Source organism: Octodon degus, unplaced genomic scaffold, assembly GCF_000260255.1.
Source record: "Octodon degus isolate 3935 unplaced genomic scaffold, OctDeg1.0 scaffold00276, whole genome shotgun sequence".
NCBI lineage: Eukaryota > Metazoa > Chordata > Mammalia > Rodentia > Octodontidae > Octodon > Octodon degus.
Window position 1 is genome coordinate 2,122,375 of NW_004524852.1, and position 23,275 is coordinate 2,145,649.

At 49.8% G+C, this 23,275-nt stretch overlaps 3 protein-coding genes across 5 annotated transcripts in view; 1 reads left to right on the top strand and 2 right to left on the bottom strand.

The window, feature by feature from the left end:
* The window catches only part of Zfhx2 (zinc finger homeobox 2), a 32,096-nt gene extending 24,472 nt beyond the window's left edge, over nucleotides 1-7,624 (bottom strand). The window contains exon 1 of the mRNA XM_023706961.1: nucleotides 7,580-7,624. The gene's annotated coding sequence lies outside the window, so the exon portion shown is untranslated. The remainder of the gene's footprint in view (nucleotides 1-7,579) is intronic.
* Nucleotides 7,625-10,698: 3,074 nt separating this feature from the next.
* Thtpa (thiamine triphosphatase) lies at nucleotides 10,699-13,857 on the top strand. Its single transcript, XM_004646669.2, is given in 4 exon segments — nucleotides 10,699-10,932; nucleotides 11,361-11,912; nucleotides 13,641-13,738; nucleotides 13,741-13,857. Coding segments are annotated over 3 exon segments (666 nt in total). The 5' UTR covers nucleotides 10,699-10,932; nucleotides 11,361-11,365; the 3' UTR covers nucleotides 13,762-13,857.
* Nucleotides 13,858-14,259: 402 nt separating this feature from the next.
* On the bottom strand, nucleotides 14,260-23,131 carry Ap1g2 (adaptor related protein complex 1 gamma 2 subunit). Of its 3 annotated transcripts, XM_004646670.2 has the most exons (22): nucleotides 23,052-23,131; nucleotides 22,450-22,654; nucleotides 21,695-21,819; nucleotides 21,424-21,565; nucleotides 21,206-21,302; nucleotides 20,855-20,931; nucleotides 20,664-20,759; nucleotides 20,229-20,309; nucleotides 19,795-19,893; nucleotides 19,572-19,627; nucleotides 19,292-19,405; nucleotides 19,035-19,175; nucleotides 18,900-18,954; nucleotides 18,707-18,829; nucleotides 17,693-17,779; nucleotides 17,478-17,605; nucleotides 17,164-17,268; nucleotides 16,731-16,857; nucleotides 16,379-16,514; nucleotides 15,262-15,425; nucleotides 14,952-15,050; nucleotides 14,260-14,869 (listed from the first exon to the last, which is right to left on the bottom strand). In XM_004646670.2, the coding sequence occupies exons 2-22, from the start codon at nucleotides 22,651-22,653 to the stop codon at nucleotides 14,768-14,770; spliced, it is 2,358 nt and encodes a 785-aa protein (XP_004646727.1). In that variant the 5' UTR covers nucleotide 22,654; nucleotides 23,052-23,131; the 3' UTR covers nucleotides 14,260-14,767. The 3 variants fall into 3 exon arrangements, with proteins under 3 accessions (XP_004646727.1, XP_023562740.1, XP_023562741.1); XM_023706972.1 differs by lacking the exons at nucleotides 21,695-21,819; nucleotides 23,052-23,131 and having other exon boundaries at nucleotides 22,450-22,628; XM_023706973.1 differs by lacking the exons at nucleotides 19,572-19,627; nucleotides 20,855-20,931; nucleotides 21,206-21,302; ... (2 more) ...; nucleotides 22,450-22,654; nucleotides 23,052-23,131 and having other exon boundaries at nucleotides 20,664-20,754.
* Between the last annotated feature and the right edge of the window lie 144 nt (nucleotides 23,132-23,275).

A 23,275-nucleotide genomic window follows, 5' to 3' on the forward strand; every position in this document is an offset into this window, starting at 1 on the left:
GGTCCCTGTGCTTTGCTCAGCTTAGCTTGTTCTAAGTAGGTGCTTTAGACCACTGAGCCATCTCACCAGCCCCATGCTGGTATATATTTTGAACGTGACCTCTGAGTGTTACTCTGCCCTTATATGTGTCCCCTTAAGCATACGTGTAGTCATGCTTTTCTCTGAGCTTGAATGTCTAGATGGCTATTGGTAGTATATTTAGTATAAAAAGGGCCACTAAACCAGGTGTTGTGGTGCATGCTTATAATCCCAGCACCTGGTAGCCTAGGCAAGAAAATTGTTTTGGGTTCAAGGCCAGCCTTAACTACATGGTGAGACCTTGTCTCAAATAACAAAACAGGGCCGCAGAGATAGCTCAGTGGTCTAAGTGCCTGCCTAGGCAAGTGCAAGGACTCAGGTTCAATCCCTGGTACTACGTGCTGTGCCGGCCCTGCCCCAGGTGCGCTGAGCTGGCCACCAATACTAGGAGTGGTGGCATACGCCTGTAACCCCAGTGCTGGGGAGGCTGAAACAGGAGGATTACTACGAGTCCAAGCTGCATAGTGAGACCCTGTACCAAATACATAAAATAAAACAAAAAATGGGCCAGAACAGGATTACTGCTTTGTGCAGCTCCTGGGGGTACCACTCACTGTTGAGGCAGGGCTAGTGGCCATTCTGTGAGTGTTGGAGTGGTGGTGGTCAGCTTGCTGATGATACTGAATCTACATTTATGTATCCATATTAACATATTACCTTCATCACAAAGAGCAAATGCTTAGTATGTTGAAGGCCCTGGGTTCAAGCTCCAGCACTAAAACAAAAGAAATAGCAAACCCTACACCCTTTAACATCAGATCTGGAATCAGATACTAGTTCTAGTCTTAATATGTAAATGATTTCAGCTGAATTGCTTAATACTTCAATTAAGTTTCTTTATACAGAAAGTGGAAACTCATACCTCATGGAGTTGTGTCTATTGAGATGATCATTATTTTTTTTTTGGTGGAACCTGGGATTGAACTCAGGCCCTTGTGCTTGCCAGGGAAGCGCTTATTCCTCTGAACCATCTCCCCGGCCCCAAGATGATCATTATTGAAACTGGCACTTTTGATGTGATCAATAAATGGAAATGATAATTATTCACATGCCTACTTCCTGAGTTGGGGGATACACGTGTTTATAGCCCTTTGTGTGCTGGGGATATGTGTGAGCTGATGGCTGTTCAGGCACCTCTCAGGGGTAGTTTAAGTGCTTGCTCTTGCTGGAGGCCAGTTCCCCCAGGCCCTCTGGCCACACCTGCGTGGACCCTGAGCTTTCCTTTTAGTATGCTCTCCAGCTCTCCTGTGTGTTGCTGTGTGCAGTCTGTTTGGTGGCCGGCTGGCACGGGCGTGTTTGGGGTGGTGGTAATTACTGGGATGGCCCGGCCCTAATGAGTGTGATCTCGTTACACTCTCACTGCCTCTAATGGAGCTAACCTCATTTCACAGCCATTAGAGATGGAGATGAGGCCCCGCCCATGGGTCCCACCAGCTGCAGCTTTGGCAGCCTGGGCTGCATTCTTTCCCTCTGGCTCGCCATTGCTCTGTTCCACCTCTCCTCCGACCTTTCTCCACTCCTTCCTCCAGGTTTCCCTCTCCTGGTCCCCATTGTTCTTTTCTCCATCCGTCTTTCCTTCTCCCTTCAGTTTCTTCATTCCTGGCTTCCTTTCCCCACACTCAGGGCTCACCTGGATTTGTCCTCCACATTTCCAATTCTCCTTCTTTGCCACTTGCCCCCCTCTTCACCGCGATTCTTTCCCTCCCCCACACTGCCCTGTCTGGCCAAAGGACAAATCTCAAGGGGAAACCAGCAAAGACAAACAAGGAGCAGTGACTTCATTATCATCATTAATTTGCCACTTCAGTTCCTCCCACAAGGGTCAAAGCCAGCACTGCTTGAACTCAGGACTAACATGGAGGCTGAGGCCACAGCCAGGCTTTGCAGGACCACTGTGCTATCACATCACTTCCCACTCCGGCGGCTTTATTTCTCTGTGAGCGTGCGCAGTGTGTGTGTATGTGTGTGTGTGTGTGTGTGTGTTAGACCTCTGGCTTTCTCTCTAAATTCTAGTCCTCACAGCCTCCTACCCTCTTTCCTTTTTCATTTAAATTGTGGACATTTCTCCCTACATCTTTTTTTTTTTTTTTTTAGTAGGGTCTCAGTATGTATTCTGGACTGGTCTTGAACTCACTACCTATGTAGCCCCACATTGGGCTTTAATTTGCAGCAATACTCCTCCCTCAGCTTCCCAAGTGCTGGCCTTAAAGGCACACACCACGCTGGCTCTGTCCCTCCATCTCTGTCACATGCACTATTTCTCCCTGCCCAGTCTCTACTGAATCCCGTTCTTGTCCTTCCATGCTCTTCTCTCTTTCTAACCTCCACTGCACTTTTTTCCTTAAAGCACCAGGATGTATCTCTAGGTTTTTGGAAGCCATGTGGTCTGAAGCAGCCAGAGATGGAAAAAAATGGCTTCTGCAGCCTCGACTGACCGGTAATACTGATCATGGGATGGAGACAACAGTGAAGGACGCAGCAACCCCAAAGCCCAAGTACAGAGAAGGGGGCAAAACGTTGAGACTTACATCCAACATTCAAGAAAATGGAACGGAAGACAGAGGCAGGGTGTCTTGGGCTTTCGTTACTGATAAAAACAGACAAAAGATGGGAGGGGAGGGTGGGGGGTAGAAATGGCATTTACTCCATCAGTTCCTCCAGGGAGATGCAATCTAACACTCTGGTCCCACCCTCTGGCCTCCTTCACTGAGAAGCCAAATGACTGGCAATTGACTCTTGACCTTTAGCTAAAGCCCAGCCCCAAAGGGAACAGCCCTGGGCAGTTAGCTGTGACTGGGGAAAATGTCTACACATGAAGTAAAGATTTCTGGACCGCACCCACCCCTGCCCACTGACTGCAGTTCAATGTGCCACAGACCACAGAAGACCAGACCCTACATGTACACACTCTTCTCTCTGCAGTGGGCTCTTGCACACCCAATTGTATCCTCCTAATTGCACAAATCCCAATGCCTATACATTCTAGTGGCACAGCTGTCTTGGTGGGATTTAGAAAAAGATGTCTTTTTCCAGGTATATACAGTCCCCATATCACTGGTTTAACATGGCCACAGAAGCACAGGATTTTACCGCACTGCACTTTACCGCTGGAACTTTTACCCCATCTCATCAGCCTGGGCTGAAGAGGGACAGACAGACAGTTCCCTGGGGCTTGCAACACAGGGCAAGGGGCTCTGGAAAGTGGGTGGTGGGATGACTGAGCTTAGCGTGAGTAGCCCCGAGAAGAAAGATGGAAAAATCAATGAAATTAGTTTCTAACGGTGAGGTAAAGGACCGCGGTGTCGACAGCCTGTCGCCTGCTGCAAAATATGAGCTGCCTGAGCCTGTGGCAAAGACTGACGGTGCATACAGCCACCACTGTCCTTCCGTTAGGCTCTCACCCTCCAGCCTCTTCCCTGCACACTGGCCCTTCTTATTACAGTCAGATTCTCCTCTGATGCTCTCAGTCCACTCTCACCTGTCTTTTTCCCCTGGATTTCTAAACTCATTCAGGATCTTTTTGCTTTTTATTGCAGAACAGGATAGGCCAGAGGTGGGGAGCCTACAGTATGCATGCCACAAGCAGGCTGTATCACTGAAAGCTCTATAAGGTTCACCATCACTGGCATAGGATACAGTCACTGATTTGATTTGTTAGACATTATTTTCTCTATAGCTTTTATGTATTTAGACCCTTTTCTTTCTGTAGATATTGCCCTGAGAGTTGTAGTAAGCTCGGTATTGTTTCTCTCTCCCTCTTCTTCATGCTTCTAGATTTTTTTTGACAAGGGCAGTGAGAATTGGGTGGTGGCGCACACCTGTAGCCTTAATCCCAGCACTCTTGGAGACTGAAGCAACAGGACTGCAGGTTCAAGCCTAGCCTGAGCAATTTGGTGACTTAGTGAGACTGTGTGTGTGAGACAGACAGAGAGAGAGAGACAGAGACAGAGACAGAGACAGAGAAAGAGAGACAGAAAGAGAGAAAAACAGATTCAATTATAGCTGCATGATTAGGAATAGGGTGGGGATACCACTTTCAATTCAAATTGTCTACTCTCTTTGGAATGACTCAACTTTTCCGGAAACCGCCTCTCTTTTCTGTCCTCCACATCTTCCTCCTAGGACTGCTCATTCATGGTTTCTTTCCATTATCTCTACATGGTCTTTCCCACTTAGCCCTGAGAGTCAGTCCTGGTTGTTCCCAAGTGTGTCCCTGACTCAAAGAAAGTCTTTCTCTTCTGTCTCAGGCCTCACTATCATGACAGGATAACGTCCTTCCAGCCCTTCTCTTCAGTTTCTGTTGGCATTTGTTCAGTAGATATTTGTTAAGTCTGTTCTGTATGACAGATACTCTGTTGGAGCTAGAAAACCATTAAAAACTAGGTGGGTATGAGTATGCCTGCCTATAAAGCTAGCACCCTGGGAGGCTAAGTCAGGGATCTCAAGTTTGAGCCCAGCCCAGACATAGCAACTTAGTAAAATCCATATACATACATACATTTTTAAAAAAGGATAGGGATGTAATTCAATGTGAAGGCCCTGGGTAAAAAGAAACTAGACAGATGCAGCCCTGCTCAGGTGACTGTTGTGATTCACAGCTGAAGGCTTATTAGTCTCCACCAAAAGAATCTTTTCCTTTCTTCTACAGCCAAATTCCACCGTGCCCCCTGGCATTTCAGAACCCTCCCCTTTCTCTGTCTCTGAGCATCAGTTTACATTCCACCATAGCTCTGACACTTTCTCTTCTGCATTTCCAGCTTTCACCTCCATTCTTAAGCCCAAAACCAGTTTCATCTTACATTTCATCTCCTGCTCACAAAGCCTTTCTGCTTTCCCAGTCTGTAACTGCCATTTCCAGTTTCCTTCCATCTCTGCTTGCCTTTCAGCCTACCATTCAACCCCAATGCCTCTTTATCCCTAGGTCCTTTACTCTTGCTCATGTCAGGCTCTAGCAAACATCAGGGACTCATAAACAAGGGTGGCTTCTGACAACTGTTCTTGGCTTGAACAGGGAAGGCAGGTCAAGCTACTAGGCTAGGAATCCTACAGACTGACTCAGCCTGGCCTCAGTCCCCTAGGTGATACAGCTCCCCAGCAAAGCAGCAAGTTGTTCCTGTTGGGGTCTCAAGGTAACACCAGCTGCCTCTGACATCATGGGAGGGAGGAACCCTGTCAGGTTGCCAAGGCAACACCAGCAATTTATGACATCAGACGCTTGAGGTCTTTGGTTCTCAGGGGGCCAGGAAGATTCAAGTTCCTGTCATTACAAGTCAATGGTAATTCTACTTTTTCATCTCTGACTGTGTTCTGGCTTGGGAATGAAATGCAAAGGCCTTTGGAAGGACAGCGATAAAGCTACTGGAATGAATGTTGGGAGGATTGTTTTCTCCTCTCTTCACCAGATATCACTGTACTTTCTTTCCCTCTCATGGGCATCTTTTTGGAGGCCCAGTGGTATTTTTGCTGTGCCTTTTCCCCCAAAATCATCCACTTCCCTGTAGTGCTCTCTCTGCATCAGTTAGGCTTCTTTCTCACCCGTCCTCCTCAGCATCCTCCTCACAGAGGCATTTGTTTCCTTTGATACCTCGTCTCGTTTTCCCCCTACCAAGCTCTGTGAGGCTCTGATCTGCTTCAGCACTCCTGCCTTTGCTATCCCTTTACCTTCTTTGTACCATACTCTTCCTACCTCATTCGTCAAGCCCTCCCTTCCCCCATTTTACATTGTATTCATTTCATATTGCTTTTTTGTTGACTGCCTCTTTAGCAATATTTTATCATTTCTCTTCTTCTGTATAGCTATTAACTTGTATTCATTTCATTCTCTCACTTTTTCATTAATCACCCCTTCCTTCATCCCCTTCCCCCCATTCTGCATAGCTTTTCTTCCCTTCCTCTGGGCGTCCCTCATGCCATACATTTCTCTTCTACATGTGTTTATTGTACCCATCTTCCCCTTCCCTTCTGTAATTCTGTCTACTTCTGAAATCTATCATGTTACACTTATGCACCTCTTTTTTTCCTTCCAACCTCTGAGGTCTAGAAAAAAACAATGATGGACTCAAAACCAAGGATGAAAACCAAGATCCTTTATCTACCTTTACATTTACTTAGGCTGAATAAGCCTGACCCCTTGAAGGCAGCTACTCTCACAATAATAAAAAGTGCCTCATAAAGAATGATGCTGAATCCAAATATGATAATAGCAAGGGCCCAGGAGGAAGATGAACTGAAAAATGAAGAAAACAGCCACTGATATCTAGGATGAACTGAAAGATGGTGGCAACCAGGCAGGATGGAGCGTAGAGTCCTAGAAAATGTCCCCTTACAAAATCAAAGTTGACAGTTCACTGACATAATGGCACTGATTGATGAAGGGGTTATATGCCCCTGGAAACCCATTAAATTGATTTCTTGGCCTGTTTATATGCCTTCATAAACCATAACCCCACCTCTCCTAGCTGCTTGTATATGGAGGGTTAAATCACTGGGTAAAAGAGTAAGGGATAAGAGGAACTTTGGATGACCAAGGAGAAAAGGTAAGAAGGCAGATTATGGGAACAAAGGTGGTGAATAAGCAAGGAAGATATCACAGGATACAGGAATAGAAAAAGAAAAAGTGAAATTAAATGGGAAAACGAAAAAATACAAAATGGTAAATTGAGGAGAGAGAGGAAAATTAAGTCAGCGGCAAGAGATTGGTGAAAGCTCCCAGAAGGGCACATGACACAAACCAGAAAGTGAGGTCTCGATGGGAGAGACAGACACATGACAAAATGGGACAGTCAACAATGTTAAGGAAGTCCCAATCCTCCCTAGCGAAGGTGGGAGAGGAGGCTGGCCTGTTGGTGCTGAAAAGACACTGACTAGTGGCTACCATAATAATCATGGCTCATAAGCGAACTACTAAGCATAGAAAGACCAGCGATATCTGGACCGACCCTGAAGGAGAGGGCATGGAGTCCTACACAGCCAAACAGTCAGCCAAGGCGTGACACACAGTGACAGGGACACACGGGGAAAAGATCATTCGGATGGGAAGGTTCACAGCATAGGCAGTGACACACAAACTGGAGATGGATGGGGTAAGGGGAAGAGGTGAAGAATGGCAACACCAACCAGGGCATATGGACAGAGATCAGCTAGGCTACAGGCACGGCGAGAAGCGTGGTACAGTGCTCAAAAATGATAGGACTACTCATATAGAGAGGGGCAGCCTAGCCATGGCAGGGGGGAGGGGGGACGGGACGGGTACAAATAAGCTTCACCTTGAACGGGGCTTCCTCTCACCTTACTCACACCTTTTCAAAAAAAAAAAAAAAAAAAAAAAAGCAGCTCAACTTCAGGTAGAAAGAGGGTATCCATGTCCCTCCGCCCCGCACCCCAGCGCACTAGCCCATCCATCAGTCCTCCGGCCTCCCTTCCTCCCCCATCCCGCAGCCCGCGGGGGGCCGCCGCCACTCTGGCCGCTCCGGGCTGACAGCTCCCGAGCCCTAGCACTCACCCGGCCTCCCCTTCCCTCCGGGAACCCCGCGCCCGGCACGGCTCGGCGCGGCCCGTCCAAGCTCCGCTACCTTCCGTCCGTCCGTCCGTCTGCGGGCCCGCCTTTCCGTCCCCGTCCTCCTCAGTCCCCATCCCCGCCTGCATGCCTCTCCCCCACACCCGCCCCCCTCTCTAGGGCTGTCCGTCTGTCTGTCCGTGTCCCCTCCCCCAGCCTCTTCCCGTCCCTCTCCGTCCCCTCCAGCGGCAGTATCCGAGCGCTTCCTCTCCCCTCGGTCTCGAGCTCCCAAAGACCAAGGAAGGGAAGAAGAGTGAGAGGGAGAGGGGAAAAAAAAAAACAACCCAGCAGCATCGGAAATCGATGCACTTACACCTCAGCTGGAAGCAGGGACGGGAGTCGAACCGCGGCCGCCGAGCAGCGCGAGGCGGGGAGGGGAGGGGGCGGCTCTTGGAAGGGACTTCTCCGATGTGTTGATTCCTTCCCCCCCTCCACCTCCCTCCCTCCAGCACTCGCTCCGGGGCGTCGGGGACGGAGATGGAAAAAATAAATAAATAAATTCACGGCGGTGAGGGAAGCTAAGGAAAATAATCAATGCTATTTGGCTGCGGCTGAAGTGTTTTCCCGGCTTCGTGAGGGGGTTTCCATTGATTCACCCTGGGCACTCGCTCGCTCCCTGCCTCCTCCGCCTCCTCCTCCTCGCCCTCCTCCTTCTCCTCCTCCTCCTCCTCCTCGCCCTCACTCCTCCGCCTCATTCACTGGCTGGAGCCGAAGCGTCCCACACAATGGAATAATCAATACCCAGGCGCCCGGGGCGGCCCCACTGAGCAGGTGCAGCGGCCCGCCCGTCGCGGTGCATGCCGGGAGTTGTAGTCTGCTCGCCTCCACCCTTCGTGTGGCCCTCAGCGCTGGAACACCAGAGGCAACCACTCAGGTCTCGTGGTGCTCGCTGGCTAGCCCACCCCGCCGCCTCCTTGACTGTGGTGTAGCCCTACTCGGTGCCTGCAAGGAAGGCAGGTTCCTTTACTCTTGATGTTTCCCTCTTCCTCCTGTCTATAGAAACCATACATGTTTTGTTGTTTTAAATCAGCTATACCACACGCTCTGGCTTCTGCCAACTTCCTAGAGATGGTTGGGGTCCGTTTCTCTTTTTTTTCCCCGTTTCTCTTTTTCTCCCTTCGTCCCTTATGTATGCCACCTCCCTTCCGACTGGGTAATAGATCCTTCTCTTGCACAGCAATCTCGGAAAGCTTCTGTGTCCTCCACTTGGTCACATAGTTCTCTGAGTTCTGTAGGAGGAGGGGAGGTTCTGGCTCCTGCTCTTCAGTTTATCAGCTCAGAAATGCTATATATTGGGGCTAGAGAGATGACTCAGTGGTCTAAAGCCCTTACTTGGAACAAGCTTGGCTAAAGCACAGGGCCCGCGGTTCGATCCCCCAGCACCACATGCCAGCCAGCCCCGCCTCCTGGTGGGCTGAGCTGGCCACACACACACACACACACAACAAATAAATGTAAAAAAAAAAAAAATTAAAAAAAGAAATGCTATATATTTCAATAATAATTTTTAAGATTTATTGAGTTCACAGATAGTTCCAAGCACTTTTACGTATGTAACACGGAATATTACATACACTAGTAATCCTCAAAACCCCATGAGGCAGATATTATTAGTCCCATTTTACAGCTGAGGAAACCAAGGCACAAATAACTAGCCTGTGGTCACCTGGCCAATAGTGATGGTGCCCCTCCAGTGTTCACAGTACCTGCTAAGGCCTACTTTTCTAATGGCCTCACCAAATTCACAGAGGGAGTTGGAAGAGAGGAGAAACTAACATTTTTGAGTTTCTACTGTATAATCTGATACCTGTAAGATAGTCCTTATTTTACCAATGACAAAGCAGTTTCAGGGAGGTTGTACAGTTTAACCAAGGCCAAGCATTGGGAAAGTGAAGTATGTCAGTCTCTGTTATAGTTTTTCTGTTCCAATAAGCTATTGCTCCTGCCCTTACTGGATTGGACCTTACATAAAGGGAAAACATTAGGCGTTCTTCTTGGCCAACATCAATTCCCAGCACACACACAAAAATAATATTGGCCAACAAATTGAAAAGCAAAATGGATGAAAATCAGGCCATGAGAAGGGTTAGGGACTGTGGTCCATTCTCTCCCTGTTGGCAGGTGCTTGGCAAGGGGTTGGGGGACAGATACATCTAAGGAATCCAAAGTTCAGGATGTCACAAGTGACCTTCCTACCCTACTTCCTACCCTACCTCCTACCAGTTGTTTCCAGAAGTATAATGAGGAGGGGGCAGGTGTAGAAAACCTGGCACTTCTCATTCATCATAGAAGCAAGCTTAGGAGTTGACGGTATTGTCACCTAGAGGGTCAAAGTTAAGGTCTACAGATCATGGTTCTCTGAGGCGAGAAGAGGAAGAAGCTCTGAAGGCAGTCAAGAGGGTCACCTCTGTGTTTTACTCTCCTGACAAAATCTACTCAGGAAATGCTGAACACTGACACACTCAGTCTGGTACCCATTCAAGACCTTTTCCAACCTGTCCCTAAACTGCATTTGTAAATTCATCTCTACTTACATACTGGCCTGGTGTTCTTATTTCTGGGCCTTTGCTCCTGTCTGGTGTTGAAACCCTACGAGGTTTGCTTCCCATTCAAAGTATCCATTTGTCTTGCGACAGAAAGTTTCTTACTCCAAAATATTCATATCAGGATGTATTAGATCTGCTCTAAAGCTCCAGAGTAGCTAAAGTTGACCTAATCTCTACTCTCACACAGTACTCTGTCTGCCACCATAGTATGCACTGGCCATGGTCTCCAGTGAGTGACTTGTGATTGAAGCTGTACCTCAGCTCTTTGCACCCAGCGGGCCCCACCATGCTACAACCCCAGGTCAGCTTTAGGTAGAGTCCGGTTTGTACTAATTGCAGCTTACTGGTCACCATAGCGACGGGTGGGGTGAACCTGCTAGCTTCCGTTGGAACTACATCTCCCATCATGCACCAGACCCCAGGGTGTCGGGGCTCAGCCTGAACTCCAAGACCCGGCTGACCTCGCGCTGCAGGAGGGATAGGGGATAGAAGCAGAACGCGATGGTAAGCCTTCACTTCCTTGTCCACCTCGAGGGTCGCGGCCGCCTATAACTTAACAGGCCTCTCTGGCCCCAGCCTGCCCTCGGCACCGCTGCCAAGGGCCTAATATGGCCGCTGGTGCTGGGACTGTCCGCACGCAGCGGGTTGAGGTCCGGGGCTAGGGCTTGCTCCCGGCATTCCTCGCGAGTGTGTGGCATGGGCTCCCTTCCCCCAAGTACTGGTACCGCGAGAGGGAGACCCTCCGACCTTGAGGTGAGACCCGGGGCTCCACGGGGTGGTGCTGTGCTGGAGAGGGCAGGTCACCCGGGGCAGTGAGCTGCTGGCTTCCTCGGGAAGCAACATGTATCGAGGGGCCGTTGAAAAGACTTAAGATTCAAGGCCTGCTTTGTAGGGAGCACCTTAGGTTGAGAAGATTGCAAACAGTGGAAGGGACTTAAACTGTCAGTGTTGCAGAACCAAAGAGTGGACAAGGGGCTGTGTGTTATTTCTGTAGCGAATCATTTTTAGCAATTTTTGTGGAGGACTCAGTTGGCTTCCAGTTTTATCAGTGAGGGCCTCTTATCGCTGAGGCAGAGCACTAACATGAGTTCATCCAGGGCCGGGTCTCTGTGGAGCTGTTGACCCGCAGGCTGGGCACCCTTGGGCACTCAGCAAATGTTTGTTGCAAATGTTTGTTGCAGGTAGCATGGCCCAGGGCTTGATAGAGGTGGAGCGAAAGTTTGTTCCGGGACCTGGCACAGAGGAACGGCTACAGGAGTTGGGAGGCTCTCTGGAGCACCAGATCACCTTCAGAGACACCTACTATGACACCCCTGAGCTGAACCTCATGCGGTCTGACCACTGGCTGCGACAACGAGAGGGTAGTGGATGGGAGTTAAAATGTCCTGGAGCAGTGGGTGTCCCAGAAACCCACACTAAGTACTTGGAACTCACATCTGATTCTGCGATTGTGACCCGCCTGTGTCAGGTGCTAGAAGCTGAGGGGCTGGGGACAGGAGGTGTAGCTGCTGTGCTGGGTCCACTGGGGCTGCAGGAAGTAGCTAGTTTTGTAACTAAGCGGAGTTCCTGGAAGCTGATGTTCTCTGGCGCTAATGAAGAGGAGCCGCTGCTCAGGGTGGACCTGGATACAGCTGATTTTGGCTATGCAGTGGGTGAGGTAGAGGCCCTGGTACATGAGGAAGCTGAAGTACCATCTGCCCTAGAGAAGATCCAGAGCCTCAGCAAAATGCTTGGTGAGGGAGACAGGCCTTCTGTGCTTTCTCTGCTCCCATCTGCCTTTTCTGGAGTTGTATACTGGGGCAAAGAGGGATTGAGTATCTCTGGGTTATTTGTGTAATGAGAATTGTTTTAACCGTTCTTTGGAGGATCCTATTGCTTATATATTTTTTTGTTTTGTTTTTTAAGACAGGGTCTTGTTATCTGGCTTTGAACATGAACATTATGAGGGGCTAGGGAGATGGCTCAGTAGAATAAGCACTTGCCTGGCAAGCGCAAGGGCCTGAGTTCAATCCTCTGTTCCACCAAAAAAAAAAAAAAAAATCAAGAACATTATGGCCTCAAACTTTTGGTTATCCTCTTGTCTCAGCCTCCTGACTCCTAGGATTATAGATGTTTGCCACCAGCCCAGCTTGCTTATACAGTTCTGTCAAATCCAGTTCCCCTTTATTTTTTTTTTCAGTTCCCCTTTATACAGCAGCTATTTATTTTTATTTTTTTCTCTCATATATACATATATATATATATATATATATAATTTTATTTTATTTTATTTTTTTTGAATCGGGGATTAAACTCAGACCCTTATACTTGCCAGGCAAGCACTTATTCTACTGAGCCATCTCCCTAGCCCCTATTTTTATTTTTATTTTTTTTTACCAGGGATCAAACTCAGGACCTTGTGCTTGCCAGGCAGGTACTTATGCTGCTGAGCTATCTCCCAGGCCCTAGAGCAGCTAATTTTTTTTGTGGAACTGGGGATTGAACTCAGGCCCTTGTGCTTGTCAGAGAAACACTTATTCTATTGAGCCATCTCCCCAGCCCTAGAGCAGCTAATTTGGATTCATTCCTTCAGTGTATCTTTCTGTCTCATAATCTCTATCCAAGTCTCCAATTCTATTTATCAGTTCCTTGTCTTGATTTTTCTCTCTTCAAACTTTTGTCCTTTTGTTTGTATTACTGCCTAGATCCTCATTTATCCTTTTGTCTTTAAGTAAAAGGCAAGAACATTGCATTTATGTGAGGCAGTAGGATAAGTGTAGGCAAGTCTTTTCTTCCTATTTTTAGTTTCCTTATGGACAGTTCACCCACACATGTACACCTTTTTTAAATACTAGAAATTGAACTCAGAATCTTGCACGTATCCTGGGCTCTCATCCACACCCTGGGGGGCTGACAGCCCTGGGATGCTGTTTGAGTTTCCTGAGCAATCATATACTCTGTCTCCTACATTCTCAGCATGCTGCTGGGCACTGACAATAGACTAGCCATGGCAGTTTCAGAGGCAGTAATTCTGTGTGAATCCTGCCCTACAGCTATAGCGTTTTTCTTTTTTCTATAGTTCTTGGTTTCTCTGTCTACATCTTTGTGTGTGCTTCATTACCAAGCTAATGAGCTTTGGACTTCCTAGATGGGCTTTAGTCTTGATTGGGGGAAAGGGGCAATAACGGAAATGAATCAATGTTGAGGCATCCTCTGTCTTCACGGTGCCCTGGTGCCTCTTCATTTCTCCTTTCTATAGATAATAGGCTCATGTGTGGCTTCCCAGTCACTCCTGCCTGAAGTGGATTTTTTAGGTCTCATTTTCACAGTCCATTGAGTAGTGAGAAGCTGGTTGATGGCATTCAGAATCTCAGTACTGCTTTGCATACAAAACTTTAGGGTCCTGGCTGGGTGGGCTGGGAGCAGAGTTAAAGTGTGTGTAGTAGCTCTGCCTCCTTTGCTCACTGTCCTTTTGCCTATAGGTGTGCCAGCACAGGAGAGAGCACCTGCCAAGCTCATCGTGTACCTACAGCGCTTCCGGCCTGAGGACTATCAGCGCCTGCTGCAAGTACATAGCTCCAGAAAGAAGCCACAGGGGACTAAACATCCTGACGGCAACTTGGGTTAGGGGTGTCCCTTTCCAGAAGGGCAAGAGAACTCAACGTTCAGCGGATCCCACACCTGGATTCATGGTGCCTCTGTCCTAACATTGGCTCCTCTTTCCAGCTCTACCTGTTCTTTCACCCTCTCAGTAGCTACCCTTCCTAGAGCTCTTCCTGGGTACCTCTTCTCCTTCATCCGTCAGATGCAATCTATGGGCCGCCCCTCTCCCCTGGCCGCTAAGCAGCCTCCATTGATTTCCGCTCGTGTTTATAGGATTTCCACTTAGCCGTGATCAGTAGTTAAGCACAGGAAAATCCCTTGCCACCCCCCTCCCTTGGTCGATGCCATTGATTCTGCCAGCGGCTCTGAAACTGCCTTACAGCTGAGTTAGAGATGAGGGAAGGCAGCAGGGATTTCCCTGCCTTGGGGTGTGGGAAATAACAGCATGTTGGGAAAGGGCTGCGAATTCTTTTTAGAAATCCAGAAATTCTACCTTGATTTTTTTTACTGTGCCCTGCTCTGGCCCAGAGGGTAGAGTGCCTCTTGTGGCAATTAAGGGACAAATGTGTTCCCAGATCTGGAAAGAGGTAGGAAGGAAACCCTCATTATTGAGATAGGTTCCAAATATTTTAGGAAAGATTCATACTTCTTGTGTGCGAAGTTTCTTTCCTTGCTGTTATTCATACATATTTTCTACCTCAGACATATCCCAAATACGGTTTTCTGGGCCAGGGAGACAGTTCAGTGGCATAAGTGCCTGACTGGTATACACAAGGTCCCAGGTTCAATCCCCAGTACTGCAAAAAAGAAAAAAAAATACATAGTTTTCCATCTGCCTCAGGCTTTATTGGGCTTTTTTCAGTATAGGTGAGGGAGGGTAGGCTCCTACAGTTTTGCAGTGACAAATGCAGAGCTGAGTGCCACCTAGTGGCCCTCTGGAGTAGGATCCCGGCTGCTGGGGCCAGTGGCTTTGGGGCCAGGAGGATTTGGGGAGTGCATGGAGTAGTTACTGCCATGTCTCCACAGGCAAGTTGTTGACCTCAAAGATCTCTTGTACTGACTGGCCAAAGTGGTTGTAGGTGAGGCGCAGCTTTAGCCGCAAAGGGGCCTAGGAATAGGAGCAGAGACCAGAGTTAGTGCCCAGGACATCTTCCATATCTAGATTTTATCTTCAAGGCTCCGGAACTCACTTTGTTAGGATTGAGGATTCTGAAGAGCTGAGTGATGGGCAGGCCACCCCGAGCTGTAGCTGTGCTTCCACTGGGGGCCTGGAGCTGCAGCTGCAAACTCTGAACGCGGGAGGTTTAGGCAGAACACAGTAAGGCAGCTGGCTTGCCTCAGGCAGACCCTGCACACCGAGTGGCCCAAGCCGCCTTCCCAGGCTTCTTAGGTATCTGTCCTGTGTGCTTTTGCTTTACATCTTATTCTATCTCCCACTCCCTCTGCTTCCTGGCCAAACCTGGATGCTAAGGCCATCTCTGTATCCTGATCTGTACAAACCTTGGGCACAGCTGCCTGGCAGATGAAGTGGGTGACATCATCCTCTGAGGAGTTGGTAGTGGTGACAGTGATTAAGAGCAAAGCAGGGGTCCCAGGGGGTCGAGTGAAAGACAGATTCAGTCGTACTCCCTCACGTTCAAACACTTTGAGAGTTGGGATGGAAGCTAGAATAGGGAGAGGCACTCAGTGTGAGGGCTCGGGATAACATGGCTAGTCATTCAGCAACAAGAGTGAGCAGCTCTTTACCCTTCACTGCCTGAGATGCTTGTGATAAAGTAGACAGGCAGCTAGGTTGAGGTTGGAAGGATCACAAGTTCAAGGCCAGCTTGGGCAACTTAGACCCTAGCTCAAAATTAAATAAATAAAAGGCAGGGGGGTATGGCTCACTGCAGAAGACTTCCCTATCATTTATGGGTTCAGTCCTCACCAATAAAATAATTAAAAAGGTTGAAGCTAACAGCCTTCAGTGGGGTGGGAGAAGCAAAAACAAAGATAATCAAGGTGTAAAGGATACTATGAGTGAAATTAAGCCAGAGGAGCAAAGAAGAACTACCTTAAAAAGGATCATTGGGGGAGAGCAGCTGACATTTCATGGAGACAAAACCAAACATGAAATACCAAAGCCTTGCTCAGTAGAATAAGTGTTTGCCTGGCAAGTTCAAGGTCATGAGTTCAATCCCCAGTACGGCCAAAAAAAAAAAAAAAAAAAAGAAATGCCAAAGGCTTAAGGTGAGAGGGTTCGAGGCAGTCGGGTCAATGGAGTGGGCACTGGGAAAATGGCATGAGCAGGGCTGAGGAGAAAGCAGGGCCCTGCAGGGTGGGGAAGAAGTCTGAGCAAGGAAGACATTGGTGGACAGAGAGGACCAGCATGACTGAATGAACCTTTACCCTACTTAGATGGACTGACTGGACTGGGGGCGGGGCACAGTGGATACACAAGCTGCAGTCTTTTTTTTTTTTTGTGGAACCAGGGATTGAACTCAGGCCCTTGTGCTTGCCAGGGAAGTGCTTATTCCATTGAGTCATCTCCCCGGCCCCACGAACTGCAGTCTGGCTGCACAGGAGAAAGCCCATTTCCACCCACCCTCTACAGTGTGGCCCCTTTGCTGAGGTTTACCTGGGGGTGGAGGTGTACTGGGGAGATCAAGGAGGTGTACTACGCCACCCTCTGGGGAGGGCTGCAGAGGAGGTGGCTGGCGGGTGTCCCCAGAAGTATCATCCAGGAGATCTAGCAGATCTGAGAGCTTTGAGGTCTGGGGGAAAGGGTGGAAGGATCAGACCTGCGCATGAAAGCCCAACTGGGTCCTTGTGGTAGGGCAGTGACAGTGAAACAGCAATCCCAAACCCACTTAATTATTGTAAAGTGCCAACACTGCATTTAGACCTGAATACTAAGGTTTTAGGGAAAATACATAGGTTTAACATCTTTTGTCTTAAAGCCACTGCTCTAGGGCCTCCAGTCCCCTCACCTGGGGCTCTGTGGGGACAAGGGCCTGGTCTTCAGAAAGCGGGGCTACTTCTCTGCTTCCTTTTGCTTTTTCATCAGCCTGAGGGCTACTGTGCTCCACGAGGGGCATCTTTTCAAGGATGGCAGCTCTGAAACGATGGAATGCAGGTGTTCTTTTGTGTGAACCCTGCACCTTTCACAGGATGCATCTGGCAGGAGGGCTAGGAACATGGAGCGCCCTGGGCACACGAGGGCCAGAAGTATCCTGTGATTGCCTAAGATGGCACACTTGCTTATCGGAGGGTAAGGAGGCAGTCTAGCTTCATTAACTGGGTGGACGGCTCTGACTAGAAGAGGAAGGCTACAGGGAAGATTGAGAGCCTCAGATCTAGAAGGGGACATTTAGGGCAGGGTAGGGATTTGAGGCCTACACAGCAGCAGACTGCTGGGCCCACCTCATGTGGTCGTACTTCTGGAAGAGCATGTTATACTCCACGGCTCTCTGCTGCAGCTCCACATCCAGACAGCTCCCGTAGATGGACACCACCTGGCGGATGCGGCTGACAATCGTGGCTTGTGAATGACGGGCAGTTGGTCCTGCCCTTTCACTCCAGGATGTGGCAGTGAAGCGGGAGGCCCCAGAGAAAAAGAAGATACCCAAGATGTGTGGCTCAAAAGCTGGGAGGAATAAGAATATATGTTCTGGGAGAACTTAGGAATTGGGGAGCAGTGTGGAGAACTCTTATGATTGCTTGGAACTGCTTCTTACTTGGTGTCCCCCTGAAGCCGGGTGCTGAGCTTCATGAGGGCTGTGAGGGCATATCCACGGGTGGCTGGCAGGGACATGTGGGACTGCAGCACCTTTTCCAGTAGTGCCAACACCTCTTCCTCTTCTACCTTCAGGTGTGGATGCAGGTGGTGACTCTGGGTCCAGCCCTGCGCCCTGTGATGAGACCCTCAGGGCACCTACCGCATAGGTCTCACCTTAAGGGGTTCAGTTTCCTCACAGTTTTCCAGCAGGAAGTCCCCATACTCCCCTATGCACCAGGTGGCCACCTGCACCAGCGGTTGCTGTGTGGGAGAAACACTGATGGGCAAGTGTCTGGGGTCCACTCCTCTCCTCTAGGCCAAATTCCTTAGGCAGGGCACAGATCAGGGATTGGCAGGCTCTAGCCAGTTTCTGAGTTCCTACTGCTCCCTGGTGGCTAAGCTTCAGAACTACATGGCCTAACCACGTGACGGAGCTCGGGCGGTCCATGTTCTGAGGAAAGTGGGTGGTACTAGCCCACCTTAAGATGGAAAAGGAGGCTAGGCAGCTGGGTGAGGTGGCGGATGCCTGCAGTGATATAATAGCACTCGAGGTTGAGGCAAGAGAACTGTAAATTTGAGGCCAGTCTAAGCTACTTAATGAGACTTGTATCAAAAAAATGAAAAGGGGGAGGAGTCTGTAGATACTAGCAAGTACGTTAATTCAATCTGCATTTAAGGTAAAATAAAATAAGTACATACACAATCTTTTATCTGTCTCATTTGGTTTTCCAGGCAGCTCTGGGAAGTAGGCACGATAGAAAACAGCCCATGGGGCCTAAAAGAGGTTAAATTAATCATCTGAGGTTTATGCAGCCAGGACAAGAGCCCAGGTATTCTAATTAAAAAGCAGGGTTGGTTTTTTTTTTTTTTTTGGTGGAACTAAGGATTGAGCCCAAGGCCATCTCTATGCTATATCTACAGCAGTTTTTATTTTGTGACAAAGTCTCAGTAAGTCAATTGCCCTGAGTGGGCTTGAATTTAGGATCCTGGTGCCTCAGCCTTCCAGACTGCTGGGGTTACAGGTACACTAGACCATGCCTGGTGGCTGGCTCTGTTCTGCAGTATCTCCTGCAATAAGTAGACAGCTGTGCTCCTGAGGGAAAAACAGTTCAGAATCCAGTGCAGGAAAGGAGCCCAAGAGGGGCCAGGGAGTTACTGGGCAGCCCTCAACTGTGACAGGGATGGTACCTGAGAGATGTCCCTTGCCAAGGCATGGTAGAGGCGGCGCACAGAGTAGGCATGTAGCTCCTGGGCACCTCCAATCAGCTGGGTCAGGTTGGCAACTGCATCGTCCCGCACATAGGTGCCTGCCTGGAGTGGGTGGCTTGTCAGTGGGATGAACTCTGCCCACTCCTGCCCAGCTCTAACCTGCCCAACTCACCATTGTCAGCACGTGCAGGATGGTGTCTATATGCCACCGCTTGGTTGGAGCAAACCTAGGAGACATAGCTTATTAGTCCTGGCATTATCCCTTCAAAACTGCACCTTCCCTGCCTCCTGGCACTTGTCAACTTACCTCTCTGCAGCCAGCAGGATGCCTGAAGCACAGTCAGCCCGAAGATCTGGGGGGCAGGACTTGAGAAAGGCCTGTAGCTCCTTTGTCATATCTTGCACATTGGAGCTGTTCACTAGAGCCAGGCTCAGTTCCAAGGCCCGCCTGGGGGAGGAGAAAGGTGTCTGCATTTATCCCTGGTCATCCTGTTGCTCTGAGCCAGTCTGGATCTTGGCCACCAGACACTGGGTCCTCTGTCCTCTTATCCTGTCTCTGCTTACCGGCTGAGGGAGGCATCTGTTTCCCGCAGACATTCCACCACAGTGGACCGATGTCGCTGCACGGCACTGTGATCAGACTGTACCAGCCTTAGCAATGAGGTCAGGGCCACATACCTGGCCAGGGTGGGAAAGGCTGTATGGTACCATGGCCAACAGCCCTGACAATCTGTCCTGCCCTGGGTGTAATGGTAAGAGGTAGGTAGATTGGGAGGTTCTGGCAGGAGAAGTGTAGAAGGCTGAGGTTTAGTAGCATAGCCTAGTAGGATACCAGGGTTCGTACCTAATGTTCTTATCACTGTTGAGCAGGAAGTGGCCAAGAATGTTGACTGCTAGAACCTGTGGGGGACAGACAGCTGGGACATTTAAGGAAGATACAACCTATTCACTCAGGAGTAGGGGCCACATGGCATTGTGTGAGAGGTAAGGGGGAGAAGCCAGTGAACAGGGCCTACATGTGCCTGGCTGAGGGGGGTGGCCCAGTGGAAGAATATATGGGATGATACCCGTAAGCCAGCTGCAGAACGGATGTCCATGATGGTGAGTACTGTCTCAAACAGGACTGCGCTGCCAGCATTTCGGCTGGTGTTTGTGTTGGTGGCCACCTAATTGGATGGGAGGAGATGCATATGCACAAGGCTTGTTCTCCATCCTAGGGTCCTGGTGCTCCTGTCCTGTTTTTTACTTGTCTTCATCCCACAGCTTCATTCCAACAAAACTCCCCAAGCCCTATTTTGTGCTACAGCCAGCCTGGGCACTGGGGCAATAGCACTGTAACTGCCTATGTCCCTCCTGCATAGATTTTAATGATTAGAGAAGATGAAGGGGTGTTTACATGACTGCTGCACAGGCAGAGTCCATGTGAGGCATACCCTGGCTGGTGGACCCCATCTTCCCTCCACAGGGGCATCTAAGCTGTGGTCCCCTTCTGAGTGCCCACCTGGGCCAGTAAGTCATTCATGGTCTCGCTGCTTTCCTCGTGGTTCCGGCCCAGGATCCGAAGCAGACGAAGTATCTGGACCTAAGGTTGGGTTAATGGGTGAAAGATGAAGGAGTTAATAGTTGTAGGTCAGAGGAGAAAAATCCAACGTTGAGGGCTCAGCCTTTTAGAGCCTCCCATCTTTCCTTGTCATCTCTACAGGTCCTTTGTATGCAGATCAGGGGAGTTAAGGACAAGCTTTTATTTTTATAAACTGAATTTTCTGAACTTTAAGCATCCCTTCTCCCCCAACTGGTCCTGGTGTGACCAGGGCAAACCTGAGCTTGCCATCCTCCTGCCCAATACTCTGAGCCAAAGTGACCTCTAGGTGACCACTGGCAGTGGTCTTACTGTTAAGCCTTCTCTTCCAGGGACATAACGGGGAAGTTCCCCTACCTGCAGAAAAGGGTCACTGACTCCAGATATGCCATGCTCTTTGGAGTATCCAGTTGTCACCAGAGTTCGGAGGATCTGCACCAGCTTGGGTACCACCTGGAGGGAGGGCAAGGCCTGGTCTGCACATCCGTTCTCATTCTGTCAACCATATGCCCCAGTCCTCTACCACTGCCCCTCTCGGACCAGCCCACCTTTTGAAAGTGCCTGAGAGCTGCAGGGCTTCGTTGGCAGAGCTCCATGATCAGCGTGATGGTGCCCAGCAGGATGCCTGGGGTCAGAGCAGGGAAGTGAGTGGTAGGCCAGGGCACAGGACAGTCTACTGTGTGCATGTGTGTATGCAACCTTTTGTCCTAAGAGCTGGTGTTCCTGGCCTGCTTTTTACTTCTTATTTTTTTTTTTTTGCAGAACTGGAGATTGAACTCAGGCCCTTGCACTTGCCAGAGAAATGCTTATTCCACTGAGCCATCTCCCTGGCTCCCCTGCTTTTTACTTCTGTCTATAGCCAGACCTGAAGCAGAGGATGGAAAACCCAGTGGCCTTACCATGGTGATGCTCATGAAGCAGTTTGGCACAAGGTGGAAGGAAAATGTCAGAGAGCTCGGGAACTTTTCGGACCATGTGCACTGCAGCCAGAATAGCCTGCAGGGGTCAGAGGCATCAGATAGGGCAGGAGTCCACTAGGCAGGGCTCCTCACCCCTCCTACCTGGTAAACCAGGGAGAGTTTCTGGAGCTACAAGTGCTTAAAGTTCTGCATCTCACCTTTTTGCGTACATAGGGGCCTGGCTGCAGGAGCAGCTTCTCCACCTCTGTGGCAAGGTCCCGGCACATCTCAGCGGAGCCCATGGTGCTCAGCGTGCACAGAGCCAGGCCTTGAACTGGCTGAATCCCGTGGTTCAGGTCGCTGCAGGGTTGGGAGGATGGACAGTCAAGCCTCTGAGAAAACCAGGCCCCCATACAGCAGGCAGTACCCTGAGATTTCTGTTTTCCACGCCCATCTCCCTGATTTCAAGTTGCCCCATAACACTCTCACTTCTTGATGCTGTTGGTAATAAGCAGGTGGGCATCGTGCCTCTCATCCAACAGAAGCATGGCCCCCAGGTAGCCCACCCTCTTGTCTATGAATCGGGGGGAAGCAATCAGTTTCAGGCACTCCATCTGTAGAGAAGGGGGCAGATCGGGAAGAGCAGGGGTGAAACAAGAGACACTAACATCCCACTGTCTTCCTTAACACCAGATTACTGTAATGTGGGACATCATAACAACCACCCTCTCGGGGCTGGAGAGATGGCTCAGTGGTCTAAAGCACCTACTTAGAACAAGCTTAGCAAAGCATCAGGGACCGAGGTTTGATCCCCCAGCACCACATGCCAGCCAGCCGCGCCCCCTGGTGGGCTGAGCTGGCCACACACCTCTGTCTCTAATAAATAAATAAATAAATAAATAAATAAATAAATAAATAAATAAAATTTAAAAAAACAACCACCCTCTCATCAGCCAGAGAAGATGCTTGAGATTCAGGATGGGGGGGGGGTAGTTTCAATGATCCAGGAGTGCAGGAGGGCAAGGTGAGAAGATGCCCTGAATGGAGCCAGTGAGAGAATGAAGGATTTAGGCCAGCTGACAAATAGGGGCTGCAGTGGGTAAGGAGGTTTTTCAGTGCACAGTGAGGGCTCAGGAACTGGAAGGTGAAAACAGTCGAGGTACAAATACATGTGAGCAGGTCCAGGACCCTGTCTCATTAACCTCTGGCCTCAAACTCCAGAGGGAGGTATCTCTGGCCATTACCTGTCCAAAGTGGGCGGGGTAGCCCAACATGTGCACGTAGAGCAGTTTAGCCAGCTGGCGGTGCCTCTGCACAGGGTCCCCATCACGGAAGGACGCCCGGATATGGGCACATTCCTTTTGGATCACCTCCCGTTCCTGGGCCTGGGTCTTGGCCCCACGAATCTCCTCGATGAGGTCGTGAAGCTTTAGCGAAGACACCACCATTCTGGGGGAGGGGGCCAGAGCCCAAGAGTGAAGAAGGCTTTACAGTTCTCTGACTGGGTGATCAGCCTTGTCCCATGCCAAAATCTTAAGGGCTCTGGTGCCACCCCTACGCTAAAGTTGGACCGACATTTACCTTTGCCCACCCAGGTCTACAAATATCTACTTCCCCCCAAGGGTTCCCAGTACGCATGCGTCCCCACCCCACGCCAGTTCCTACCTAGCCTGTTCCTACCGAGCGTGCGCCACAGTCCCTCCCTCCCCCACCTGGTGTCCCATCCGCAAGCAGCTCAGCCTTTTCTTCTTTCCAGGGCCCGGCGCTGCTGCTTTGTCAAGATCCCTTCCCGCCATTTCCATCTCTAGCTGCCTCGGTTTTCCTGCCCCACAACGCCAAGTCTCACCTGTCTTCAGTTCTAAGCTTCTCTACCCCCTAGCGCTTCCTGGTACAAGGCCTAGTAGGGGTTGGAGCTTGGTCGGGTCCTTCCCTCTCCCCGCCTCCACCACGGGACCCGCCCTCGTGAGGCTTCCGATCTCGGCCGCCTTAGGGGATGGAGCTGTTGCCAGCGCGGGGCACTGGGCTATATGATAAACCTACTTTTACTTCCGCATGCCCGGAAAGCCCCAA

Coding starts and splice junctions, on each gene's coding strand:
- Ap1g2 (XM_004646670.2), bottom strand. CDS start 22,653: ATGGTGGTGTCTTCGCTAAAGCTTCACGACCTCATCGAGGAGATTCGT. Junction 21,566..21,694: donor ATTACCAACAGCATCAAGAA/GTGAGAGTGTTA, acceptor CCAACCCTGCAG/CGACCTGAACCACGGGATTC. Junction 18,955..19,034: donor ATCCTGCTGGCTGCAGAGAG/GTAAGTTGACAA, acceptor TATGTCTCCTAG/GTTTGCTCCAACCAAGCGGT.